The 12,410-nt window shown below is 37.5% G+C and overlaps 2 protein-coding genes across 7 annotated transcripts in view; one reads left to right on the top strand and one right to left on the bottom strand.

Annotated features, from left to right (window-relative positions):
- Positions 1-7,337, top strand: part of shank3a (SH3 and multiple ankyrin repeat domains 3a) — a 153,501-nt gene extending 146,164 nt beyond the window's left edge. For 2 of the 5 annotated variants that reach the window (XM_028039669.1, XM_028039662.1), the window contains one exon: positions 1,668-7,337. In XM_028039669.1, coding sequence (XP_027895470.1) covers positions 1,668-2,232 — 565 coding nt within the window. In that variant the 3' untranslated portion in view covers positions 2,233-7,337. Of the gene's footprint in view, positions 1-269; positions 305-1,667 lie in introns of all 5 variants that reach the window. The other 3 variants (XR_003598389.1, XM_028039674.1, XM_028039688.1) reach the window with 3 other exon arrangements.
- rabl2 (RAB, member of RAS oncogene family-like 2) lies at positions 5,517-12,406 on the bottom strand. 2 transcript variants are annotated; one of them, XM_028039713.1, is made up of 10 exons: positions 11,736-12,406; positions 11,626-11,655; positions 11,464-11,543; positions 11,293-11,372; positions 10,576-10,687; positions 10,313-10,410; positions 9,638-9,721; positions 8,764-9,466; positions 5,958-6,173; positions 5,517-5,657 (listed from the first exon to the last, which is right to left on the bottom strand). In XM_028039713.1, the coding sequence occupies exons 1-8, from the start codon at positions 11,840-11,842 to the stop codon at positions 9,386-9,388; spliced, it is 672 nt and encodes a 223-aa protein (XP_027895514.1). In that variant the 5' UTR covers positions 11,843-12,406; the 3' UTR covers positions 5,517-5,657; positions 5,958-6,173; positions 8,764-9,385. The 2 variants fall into 2 exon arrangements, with proteins under 2 accessions (XP_027895514.1, XP_027895507.1); XM_028039706.1 differs by having other exon boundaries at positions 5,517-6,173.
- Positions 12,407-12,410: the final 4 nt, after the last annotated feature.

Genomic DNA, 12,410 nt, shown 5'->3' with positions numbered 1-12,410 from the left:
TCATATGGCCCACTGGTCAGACTTTGTTGTGCTGAAACTTACTCTGCTGCTGTAATCAAGCACATTCACATTTGCAAATCCATCTAAATCCAGAATCAGAACATACCCACACACACACAGGACCTTGAAGGCAGCAGAGTTGGCTAAAGCATATATTGGGTCTGGTTAGCAGGCTGTGTCTCATGGAGTGATGCTAACATTCTCTCCCATTGCTCTCTCTCTGCTCACCTTGCATGCCCCGCCCTGCTGCTCTGATCTGATTGGTCTAGAACTGACTGTGCGCCCAGGAGGGCAGGACAACTGTGTAAGTGCGCATGAAGCTCATCCCAGCCCGTTGGCTCCCTGTAATCTGATCATTTTTTTTCCAGCCTGAGCATCCTTTGCTCCATTACATTTTTGTCGTTCGAAAGTCACTCATAGTAAAGCTCCAAACAAATAGAGTAGAGAGATAAATTCTGGATAAAATGCATGAATGATATTTAGATATATCCTTCTTGCTTCTGCCTGCTTCCACCAAGACAATCTTTCTTAGTTTTAGCTTTGCACTCTCTTCCATCTCTCTTTCTAATCATCTTTCCCTCCATTAGACTAGTCGTAGATAAAGCTCAGTCTTTGGTTTTATTGTTCTTTAAACAGTGTTGAGGTATCTTTGTTGAGTACTTCTTGTTGGGCTCCAGATACTGTGTCTGCTGAAGAAGCATAAGATGTTTTTTAAACTCCTTCGAAAGGCTCCACATGGTAAGACTGGGTTGGATGGTCATCTTATCAGGTCTGAGCTTCAGGTTCAGCATAAATAAGCCTTATCTTTTAATAAAATGAGAAGACAGCTTTGTACATTTTACATACATAGAAGTCTTTACACATTATAATTAGTTGTTTAACAACAATGCAAACATTGTTGTTAAACAATGTTAGGTTAGTGCTTTTCAGATTTTCCTTGTAAACCTGCCTGCATTTGTTTGATATTATAGCTCTCAGTCGGCATTCACAGTACAGCTTTGTTTATGCTAAAATTAATAACCTATAGCCAAACTTTGCTAATTAGGCGACTTCTGAGAGCATTGGTTGCACCACAGTTTCGTAGGGGTACTAGATTTAAGAGGACCCAATAAAGATGCATACCACACTTCACATTTCTATTTGTTAAAAAATAAAATTATGTTTTCTTTTTCCCTACACTTCTTACATATGTGTTACTTTGTGTTAGCCTGTCATAGACCTGCACAATATTTAAAAAAAATTTTAAAAAAACATATGACATGCATTAATAATGGTGAATGTTGTGAATGAATAAAATGGCTAGCAAAAAAGAAAACTAAATAAAAAGTGTTAATGTCTTTGTGCTTTGGGTTCATAGCAGATCTGGACCCCAGAGTGCCTGAATATATGGTACCCTTGTTGTGGTCCAGGCAGTTCTCCATTATATGCAAACTGTGTACAGTGATATTTCAATAAAATAAGTTTGTGATATATTGTGTAGCACAACTCTGTAACATAAAATTCCAATGAAATATGCTGAACTTTGTGGTTATTAATGTAACAAATATGTAAAAGTGGGGAATGAATACTTTTGACAGGCACTGTAAACCAAAAAGCTTGGTCTCTTTCTTCAATGTTATCTTTTACTGTTTGTTATTGACGATTTTAAAACTCTGTGTCTCCACCAGACTTTTTAGCAGCCTAGGCGAGCTCCACACCCTTTCCCAGAGAAGCTATGGAACCACATACACCATCCGCCCTGGCAGCCGCTACCCCGTCACCAGACGCGCGCCCAGCCCCGGCTCAGGCTCACCTGATCGGGGTGACCCCCTTGGACGATTCTCAGGCTTCGGCCTGCCAACCTCACCAACTACACCGCCGCAAACCATCCTCAAGTCCTCTAGTCTCAGCTTACCCCAGGAGCCTAAAGAGGTGCGCTTTGTGATGAGGAGCTCCAGCGCACGTTCTCGCTCTCGCTCTCCATCACCTTCCCATTCCCCTGGATTAGGCTCACCACTTTTAGCCCTTCGACCCTTTCACCAAAAACCCCTCCACCTGTGGAACAAGTACGATGTTGGAGACTGGCTTGAGAGCATCAACTTGGGAGAGCACAGGGCAGGGTTTCAGGAACACGAGATCGAAGGCTCTCACCTCCCTGCTCTAACCAAGGATGACTTTGCAGAGCTGGGAGTGACACGGGTCGGACACCGTATGAACATTGAGCGAGCACTGAAACTGCTGCTGGAGAGCTGACCCTTGCCCTGAAAAAGAGCAACAGGAAAGAAAGACACAGAGTCTGAATTAGATGAAAATAAGGGATCCACTGAACACGCTCCTCTGTTACTCCAGCTGCTTTTATGTTCAGTATTAAAATGTTCACCTGTGGTTCCTAGTGACACTTGCTGCTCTGCATTAATACCCCACACCTGGCAATGCACTAAAGAGGCAGAGGCAATACTCATACAATGTACATTCATCCATTTTTTTTTCTTACCCCCTACTCACTTTATGGCTCCACCTTCTTGCCTAGAGCTAATCAGACTAGACATCCCAAAAAGGATATCTGATTTTTTTTTTTGTTTTTTTTTTTTTTGCTAAGAAGAATCACGGGAGCTCCAATTAGATCATTTGGTTTCTGAAAAGTTACGTTGTTTCCTTAATGACACCCACACTTTCTCACTGCACCCTCTCTACCTCTCTCCCCTCTCGTATTAGGCCTCTGAAGGCCTTCAGCAGTTTGAGTAAGAGAGGAGGAGGAAGGATTCTCGTTCCAAACAGAAAACTCAGTTGCCTTTCAAAAATATTTCTACTGAAATCAACTCTGACGAACACAGTGCTATGGAAATAGCAGCTCTGAAAAGGTGTGTCTTCTGAGTACCTGCTATCGTTTTTAAACTGAAGACTTTTAAGCCCAGAGGTGGAGCTCCGCAGGAGGAAAACCCCCCTCTGCCTTGGTACCAAGACTGTGCAATCTATAATATTTGGAGAATGTTTAACCAACACTCGTGGCTTTTTTCATAATTAATTTTCTGATTTTCCAAAGGGAATATTATATATATTACTATTATATGGCATAATATAATATATATGTATCTAAGTATAGCTTTCAGATGAAAAGACAATATTGCAAAGAAAAGATGTATTAAATGAATTCGCAGCTGTTTTTGGTTTTAGTATAGAAGACAGAAAGAGGTCTTTAAATCTAATCCACCAATAGTTTACTCATTTCTACCAGTTATATATATACATATAAATATATATATATTTGAAAGAAAACAAGATATAAATACAGAAAAATTAATTTTTTTATCATACATACAGAAATTTCTGTGTGATCACCTTTGTTGAGGCATAGCATGACGAGTTGCATTATGTTGTTGTACGTTTTTATTTTGTTTATGGTCTTCCGTCACTCTAAAGGGCATCCCGTAATGTGAGGCTAAGACCCCAGCTGAAACCCATCCCCACTGCTTCAGTCTCAGATTTTTGTCAGAGGGGACTAATGAGCCAAATAAAAGGAAAAAAAAAACTCAACTTAAAACTAATTTTCTCCAATTGAAATAATTGATTTACAAAGCAAAACACAATATTCAACAAAGGCATGGGCTAGAATAAAATTCTATTGGTAAGATAACCATACAAAAAATTGATTCAGTTTGATTCTCAGAAGTTGAAATCTCCAGGTTTTAACTTTGAAAAGTTAACAGAAAAGTCCCTTGCAGGTGGAAAAGTCAGAGGTTTTTCAGTCCTCAAAACCCAACACAGCTGCCACAGTTCTTTTAAGATTATGAAGATTTATATCCAGTGAAATCTTTTCACACACACACACACACGACCTCCTAACAACATAAATCTTTATCAAACAGGTGTATAGTTTCTTCAGCAGTGGGGATGGGAAAGACAGTAAAAGGTCTTAAAGAAAATTCAGTATTTGACAACCTGAATGTGCAGCTGCTTTCTTTTTAGGTATACCACTCTTACCGAGTGAAATATTATCAGCCAGAACTATTAAAAAAAAAAATCCAGGTTGTAAAACAGAGAGAAAAAAGCTGAATTTTCTTTTAACAATACAAATCTGCAATTGTACTCATGAGCAGCTTCAGCTGGCAGTGAAAACCAGTGAGTTTTATTCATGCTACAAAGGGAAAAAAAATCAAGCATTTTGGCATTCTAGCTGTCTTCTTTTCTGACAGAATGCCAGGAAATGTCTGTTACCACTAAAAACCTCTGCTCATCAGAAGCATTCAGCCAAGGCACTTTCCCTTGGCAAAAACTTGTGTGCATCTTTTTTCCCCCCACCCTCCTGTCCTTTCTGAAAAGCAGGCGGTGAACAAAATCATTATATAGGAGCTGTAGGAATAGCACTCACTGCCTCACTGTGACCTCACTCTTTATTTTCCTTTTATCTGCAGTGTTAAGTTCTCCTTTCTTTCTTCTTCTGTTGCTGATTTGTTACCTTCGGCCACTGTGGGTAGATTTTGTAGCGTGTGGAACATCATATTTTACTCATTTGAATTTTAGAGTGGTGGGGAAGAAAAACTAAATCTCCTGCCCGTTCTGAACATACTTACACTTGTAAAAAAAAAGAAAGAAAAAAGAACAAACTACAAATATTTGCTTTTTTTAAATCACAAGCAATGTATATATAATAGATTTCCTATAAATTTTTTGAAAAGTATATAGATCTATATATGAATGTTTGGCATATATGCATAGTTAACCACCTGTGGAAAAGGTGAGCAGATTTTATTCTTTCTATGAACTCTTGAACTTTTGAACTCTGAACTATGAACTAGGGGATGATTTGCACAAAACAAGGTGACAAGGTGCTAACATAAAAGCCACCCATCGTCCAAGCGCATGAGTGCATCTGGATTCCCTGAATCTCTCTGTGTGCTTGTTCCTCTTCACCGTGCGCGTGTGAATGAGTGTGCATGTGTGCAAATGCTTGTTTTTTGTTTTTTTTCACGTCTGTGTAATTTGTTTGGGAGTGAGATGCAGAGAATGCATGCGACCGTGAGAGTGCGGTTAATTGTTGGGGTTTACATCTTTGGCGTTAGTCCACTATAGCCTTACTGTACCATCAGAGATTGCCGGCTGTGGCTGTGCTACATAACAACACAGACACAAACACACCCCTACACACCCACACACACACAGAAAAATGCACATGCATTCATCTTCAACACTGAAGCTCATCGTTGTGTATTGTGTTTTTGTTCAGAGTTATGTCTTCAAAAAGTGGACTGTTCTGCCCAAGAGGGAGAGACAGACAGACAGAGAGAGATAAGCAAAACACTGTCAAATTTTCTACTCCTGAGTCAAGACTAGAAGATCTCACCTTGGAACTGCGTAGGTGCTTCTTATGCAGTGTCACTAATTCTGTACAGCCTTTCCCAAATGGCATTTCCACTCCGCTGCACTCTGTCTGGCAGCTCTCCTTTTTCCTTTTTCAGACTTTCAGATTCTGAGTTTTGAATATGCTATATGCGATGAACCAGTGAGGAACAAACAACACAAAAAAAATGTGCCAAAAAGTAACTTAACTGTATATTTGTCTTTTGCTTTAGGACTATCTTAGTTACAGCACTCTTAAGCTGTTATGTATTACGACAATATGGTGCCATCTCCTGGTAATCTTGAGAACTGACATTTTTTTTTGATCCTTTGGTATTTTCCTGCAGGTGGAAGTACATGTGTATCTCAAATAAGATCATTGAAAGGTTTATTCATTTCTGTTATTCCTTTGAAAAAGTGATACTCATGTTCTATTTAGCCTTATTACACACAAGTTGACATAATTCAAATGTTTAGTTCGGTTACATTTTACGATTGCCGCTCATAGATAAAAGAAAATTCCCAATTTAGTTTTTTTGAAAGTAAAAATGTTATATAAAATCAAAACAAGGAAGGTATTTTTAGGCAGAAATGTCAGATTGGTGCACAAAATATGCATTCAAAATCTGGTTGGGGCTTACTTTGGATTTTGCATGAAGCACTGCATCAGTGCTGTGTGGCATGGAGGTAATCCGACTGTAGTTTGTGTTAATAGAGGGCTTCTGCCTGTTGTTGGATCTCATCTTCCTCATGATGAAACTTCATAGATCATGTTATTTAGGTCGAGTACAGTGATATCATGGTCATTAAACCAAGTGCTGGTATTTATGGATTAGGATTTGGATAGAAGCCATGTCCTGTTGGAGAATTAAATCAACATCTCCATAAAGCTTGTCAGCAGACAGAAGTATGTAATGTTACTAATATCATGGTAGAAGGATGCGCTAGCGTCAGACTTGATAAAACCTTAACAATCAACATCTAGATTACATGTGTTTCTAAATCAGCCTTCACCTCAAGCTGTTGCATCTATTTTAATAGCTCTCAAGTGACATTTTGTTTATTAGGTGTAAGGAATTATCAGCAAAATTGCAAGAGACAAAAACTTGAATTATGTCCCTCTGTGTGTAATGAATCGACATAAATGGGTTTTAGTTTTTCATCTAACATTTTAAAACAAACTTTTCAATAAAATAATTTACTGAGATGCACTTTTATTTCTTACTTCATAAAGACACAGGCTATAAAGATGTCTCCATATAGATTTACGTATGTATAAACATATATACAGCCTGTGTATTTCTACTTGCTTTGACATTCGTCTTTAAATTATGCGACATAGCAACACAGTTACATGATTTGAATGACAACAGTTATTGTACCCAGAAAATAGTCTGATCTCAGACACAGGCTGGCTTGATTAGAGCAATGGTTGAGTTGGGTTGTTGTGGAAGTTTACTACAAATAAAGACATTTAGATAAGCAGCAAGTAACAGACTGACACATCACTAGGTCAAATAAGTTCTAAGAGGTAGGCTCTATATTTCCTAATCAACAAAGCACAATCTACACAGTTGAGGAGAAGCAATGTGTCTTTTCTTAAAAAAAAAATAAAAAAAAAACTCCCTGGTACCCATCGACACACTGGAACCAGTGATCTTATCATCAGAGGTTTTACTTCTTTCATTGTTGGTTTTCTCCTTGTTTGCACTGTGAAGTTTAGAACGGTGGATGTATCACTGCAACGCCTCAGCCTTGTCTCACTTGAGAACATCCCCTTCTCGGCTTCTAATCACCAGGCAACTCATCTACAACTTCTCTTCCTCTGGACATGACTATCTGATACATAAGAGCTTATGCTAACAGCCCAAGCTAACCAGAGGCTACCAAGTCTTCTCCATGTGAAAAAATCAAGGGCGATGGTAAAGACTGAGGCAAGAGCTGAGACGTTGCCCTGGATATCTCCACCTCAGAGATATATGTTTGTTATATTATGTAATAAATTTATAATTAAAACATGAGGTGGCATATTTTTGTTCCTGCTTTAGTGTCTCATTAGTGGAAATGAGTTAGTGATGTCTTTGGCTCACAAAACACTTAAATATGCTGTTTTATCTTCAACATTATCACCATTATAGAAATGGCCAGACAATGTTAATGAAGCTGACAGGAAACGGCCAAACGGGTAACAGATAAATGGCATTCAAAGACCTGAAGATCTATAAACAAAATTTTATTAATGTAAATAATTTAGTGATATTGACTCAGTTGCAGATATGTACATGTTCATATCAATGAGTATATTAATATCTGGGCTTTAAAGATGTTTGAAATATTGTTTTTTTTTTTGTTTTTACATAAAATCATACAATAAATATTTTTTTCCCCAGTACTAACATTAGATGGATAAGACTATATTGTGTTTATTTTTTTAAAATCCAAGTCAAATGCATACTTACACACTGACTAACATTTAGACAGAGGTCATAGTTGCAAGTAAAGTCAACATTAAGTTTTTCTAATGCTCTGAAGTCAGGAAAGTTGAACATTTCTAAACCTTAAAAACTGGTTATAATAGGAAACCAACCAATTAAATGAACTTCATCGGTTCTGCCAAAAGCAATGGCTAAAGTTTGAACCAAAATTATGCCAGCAGCTTCTTGAGGTAAAGTAGTAAAAGCTTAGATTAGAAACCTTTAATCTATGCTTTGTTAAAAAGTATTTCCCCAGTGGAGATTTGTTCCCTTTTTTGTCATACTTCAGTGTTTCATATCATCACACAAGATAAGCAGACAAAATACTAATCAAATTATGATTGAATTTAAGGTAAAATAAAAACTTTCCAAAGCAAACTAGTGCATGTTAAAAATCCATTACTCTCTTTGTAAATAATAAAATAATCAGATTTTCTGGAAAATAGAGACGACTGCACAGTGGTGGACCTTTCCAGGATTTGCCAATTTAGCAAAATTACTCACTGGAGATGAAATAAATCATAACATTTGCATTAATGTGGACCTCATTCTAATCATTAAAGCTAATGCTCATGATGCAACATTAAGGGAGCAGGCAAAAATGTCTCCAAAACCTCTGGTTAGCTTAAATAATGCAAAAAGTCCATCTCACAGTTGTCAAGATTTTACTTTAAAATGTCAAATGAAAGTTTGAAAACATTTATGTTTTCTGAGGTTACCTTTATCTGTCACTAAAATCTGTTTGATCTGAAACTGTAAAAATACCAAGAAACTGAAGAAATCTGAAATCTGTGAGGGACCAAACACCTTTTTCACTGAACTACATACATTCAGCCGCCTGTATGTATGTCGCTTTTCTATAATTTTGCTTCTGTTCCAATTACAAATAAAAAGTTTGAAAAAGTCAGAGAATTTGGACAAATGCAAAACAAAACTTGACAAAAGGCAAAAGTTGTATCTCAAAACTTTATACCTATTAAAATTGCTTATCTTCACAGTAACAGACTCGGGTATGAGTAGCAGCTGTTTCTTATAAAACGCTGATGTTCAGTTGATTACGCGGCGTCACAGCAAGATGCAAAGGGTCATGATCACAGTTGGTTATAGGGTACATTAGGCTTTCATTTACAAGGCGCTAGAAAAAAAAAATTACATCATAAAATTAATGCAAGTAAAGCAGCCAACAGATGCGGCAGCCTGCTGGCGCTCCACACAACACTACACACAAACACTGAGAACAGCAGGAAATACACTTTATAATTGCACATTATCTTTGCTGTGTCAGTTTTTCATGCTTCACATTGTTATTACACAGAGTACAGTTTTTGTCACACTCCAGAAAACATTCTATTAAAGTAACTATCCCTATAAGAGTTTCAAATTGTGAGCATAGGAGCTAAAACACAGAAGCTGAAAAGCTAGACAGAACCAAATTATTACTTTGGGTTCATTTCCTGGTTCCTCGCACTGGACAGATGGACAACAGTGATTGAAATTGATCACATGCCAGTTTCCAGCAGGAGACTTTCAATCCAGTAAGTTAAATGTTCAAAACTTAGACAAGAATAAATAATGTGCCAGTTGATTCAGACCCTTCATGCCAACTCTGGACTCTCTGCTTTCAGCTCGTCCTCCTCGGCCTCAGAGTTCTCCTCTTTCTTTTCCAGGTCAAAGTTCTGTGAAGGAAGTGTGACAGAAAAATTTAATCTGATTTTTTTTTGCACTCTTAATTCCTACAACTAGATTAGCAAATGTCTTCATGTAAAATACATTTAAAAAGGATATTGATGGAAATTTCCAGGTCTTTATTAGAAATCTGAAAAAGTATCCGAGTAGGACAGCCATACCTCTAATTCTTCCAACACTTCATCCATGAAGTCACTGGGGTTTTGTTTGTAGTCCACTGCTCTGTTGATCATCTCTCTGAACATCTGATGGGACAGTGAACGACAGGAGAGTCATTGAGAAGTTCAAATTTAGACCCAAGTTAAATTTAAGACCTTTGTTCAACAAATGTAGGACTTAAATGTAAGACCTAAATGAATTAGGCAAAATAACTAACTTCTTTGCTTTATATTTAACTGTCTTTATATCTCAAGCAAGTTAAATATAACTTTGTAAACTTGAATTGCTTAAATTTAGGTCTGGTTTGTTGGATTTTACACCTAGCCTACTAAACATCAGTCCCTAACGCCACACAGTAAGGTTCAAAACTGAAATAAAAACAAGTTTATGCCAAGATTATGTCTTGTGTAATGAAGACAATAAAGAGTAGGTATTGATATGTCAACATTTCTTTCTGGTTTAATTTAAGACATATTAGAGCCTACAATTAGATTTACTGAATTAGTTTAAAGACCAACCACAAACCATGAAGTAACGCAGAAAGCTTATGAAATGATTGGTAACAGTTTTACTTATTTGTACTATTATTATAGACTAAATGGAATATTGTTATTCTGTCCATTAATGTAAAACTGCTACAAAATGAAGAAGAGCAAAAGAAAACAACAAAGCCAAACCTTTACTACATTGGTTCCATCCGCTGCTGAGACAAAGTAAAATGGAAGCCCTTGTTTCTTCGCAAAGCTAAAACTTCTCTGTGTGACCTTTAAGTCGGCTGCAGATGGAAGAAAGAAACGTCACTTTAATCTAATAATCCTTTTCCTAATCAAGAAGGAAAACCTATTTTACAATTAAGAAAAAGCAATACCACATATTCTACTTTAATGTATTGTAGCAGCTGAATAATAATTGTAAGCTTTAATGCCACAACCAGACTTACCATCGATTTTGTTAGCTACCACACAACAGGGAATCTCAGGTCTGTACTCTCTTAGCTCTTTATACCAGTTGGCTAAGTTTTTGTATGTGATCTTCCTTTGAACATCAAAAACCTGAGAGGAAGAACAATGAAACAACTTTCAGTTAAACAAGTGAAAACGTGTATCCAGACAGTGTGAACCATCCAGTGGAAGTAACGATCCTGCAGTTTCACAAGAAACATTGTTGGAAATGAAAAAAATATATATCTTAATGAAAAGTATTCACCTAACAATGTGTTTTTTTACACTCATCTGGAAATGTTCCCTGAAGATCTCTGATTATAAATCTGACCATTTTAGTCTTCCTTGATTATTTTTTACAACCCCTTCTGTCTGTATTATGTTTAAGAAAATGTTCTTAGCAGCTATGCAGTGTTCTCACATTTATCTCAGACATTTACTGCAGTCGTACAGAATGAATTTGAAGGAGGAATATGATTACAATCAAATGAGGACAAAACAAGAAAAGTCGAAATGGACAAATTCAAAGTAACTTTGACCAGTTGGCTGATGTTAACAGAGCTCTGTGCACATGCAAATCTCTTGAATTCACATTAAATTACGACTTGAAAACAAAACAGCAAATATTATGAGGTTTAATAGGAGACCAACCTAATAAAAATGTTTTTACTGATTGATTTTGTTTTTATGGTCTTAAAAAAGCAACTGTGTCTTACCATGATACATGCATGAGCTTTGTGATAGTATGAAGGATGCATGCTCTGAAATCGCTCTTGACCAGCTGTGTCCCAGAAATCTGTGGATCACAATCAGCAACCACTCTTAAATGCAGCGTGTGATGATTTTCATCTGGGTAAAACTAATGTTACAAGAGCAAAATCACTCACCGACTGCAACAGTCTTGTTTCCTACGCTCGCTGTGTGTTTGTACAAAGTCAACGCATATGTGGACAGCTGCTGTGGACGACTGCGCGAAGAGTGTTAAAGATCCAAAGTAATCTCGACCATAAACATTTACATTTAAAACACACAAAGCAACTTAAGGATACAACTCGTCCATAAGAAACCGCTCCATCAGCCTGCGAGGAAAGGACAGAATCGATGTTCAGACAGCCAGGCGGAAAAAAAAGGTTATTGTGTTATTCCAGCTGAGACTCACTTTGATTTACCCACAGCGCTGTCTCCCAGGCAAATGATCTTCACTTGTTCGCGTGCATCGTATTTCTTTTGGTCTAGTTCAGGGATGCAGCCAATGTGATCAGCCATTTCCGCCCTGGTTCCTCAGTAATGTGTCGTGTTAAAGAGGACTTGAGAACCGCCAGGTGAATCTCCTCGGTCAGAGTTAATATAGAACCGCTAGCCTCCCATCAGCAGCCAGCTAGCTTCTTTAGCCGATTACTCAACTGCTTCAACAGTGTTTATTTTTGCCATATTAGAACACCTAAACTGACTAGGGCACGGTTACCGTTACTGGCTTCATGGTCAGGCTGGTAATGAGTTTTCAGACCCTACGTTTCATTGTTCATCCCAGCTAAAGATGTAACAACTCCGCTAATTACAATCTAGAGAATAAACAATGACTGAGCTTATTAAAACGGGTGTTGTTTACCGCAGAATAGGTTCTGGTCCAATTTCTGAGGGGAAACTGTTTGGTGAACGCACGACGTCCCAGACTATTTTCGTTTCTATGCAACAGGGACGCACACAGGACCACTGATCTCTGTTAAGCTGTCCTTACAAATGCCTGACTGAAAATCCAAACGCACTAAATTCTATTAGAATTCATTCATTCATTCATACATATACTTTTAGACAGAGCCCAGTGTTTTTTAGG

This window comes from Xiphophorus couchianus, chromosome 2 (genome assembly GCF_001444195.1).
Source record: "Xiphophorus couchianus chromosome 2, X_couchianus-1.0, whole genome shotgun sequence".
NCBI lineage: Eukaryota > Metazoa > Chordata > Actinopteri > Cyprinodontiformes > Poeciliidae > Xiphophorus > Xiphophorus couchianus.
This window is presented reverse-complemented; position numbering and strand designations above follow the sequence as displayed.

What these genes read in the sequence shown, in the direction of transcription:
- rabl2 (XM_028039706.1), bottom strand. Translation starts at nt 11,842, where the DNA reads ATGGCTGATCACATTGGCTGCATCCCTGAACTAGACCAAAAGAAATAC. An exon ending in GGTAGCTAACAAAATCGATG is followed by an intron (nt 10,411 to 10,575) that starts GTAAGTCTGGTT and finishes TTCCATCTGCAG; the next exon opens with CCGACTTAAAGGTCACACAG. An exon ending in AAGTGTTGGAAGAATTAGAG is followed by an intron (nt 9,467 to 9,637) that starts GTATGGCTGTCC and finishes CTTCCTTCACAG; the next exon opens with AACTTTGACCTGGAAAAGAA.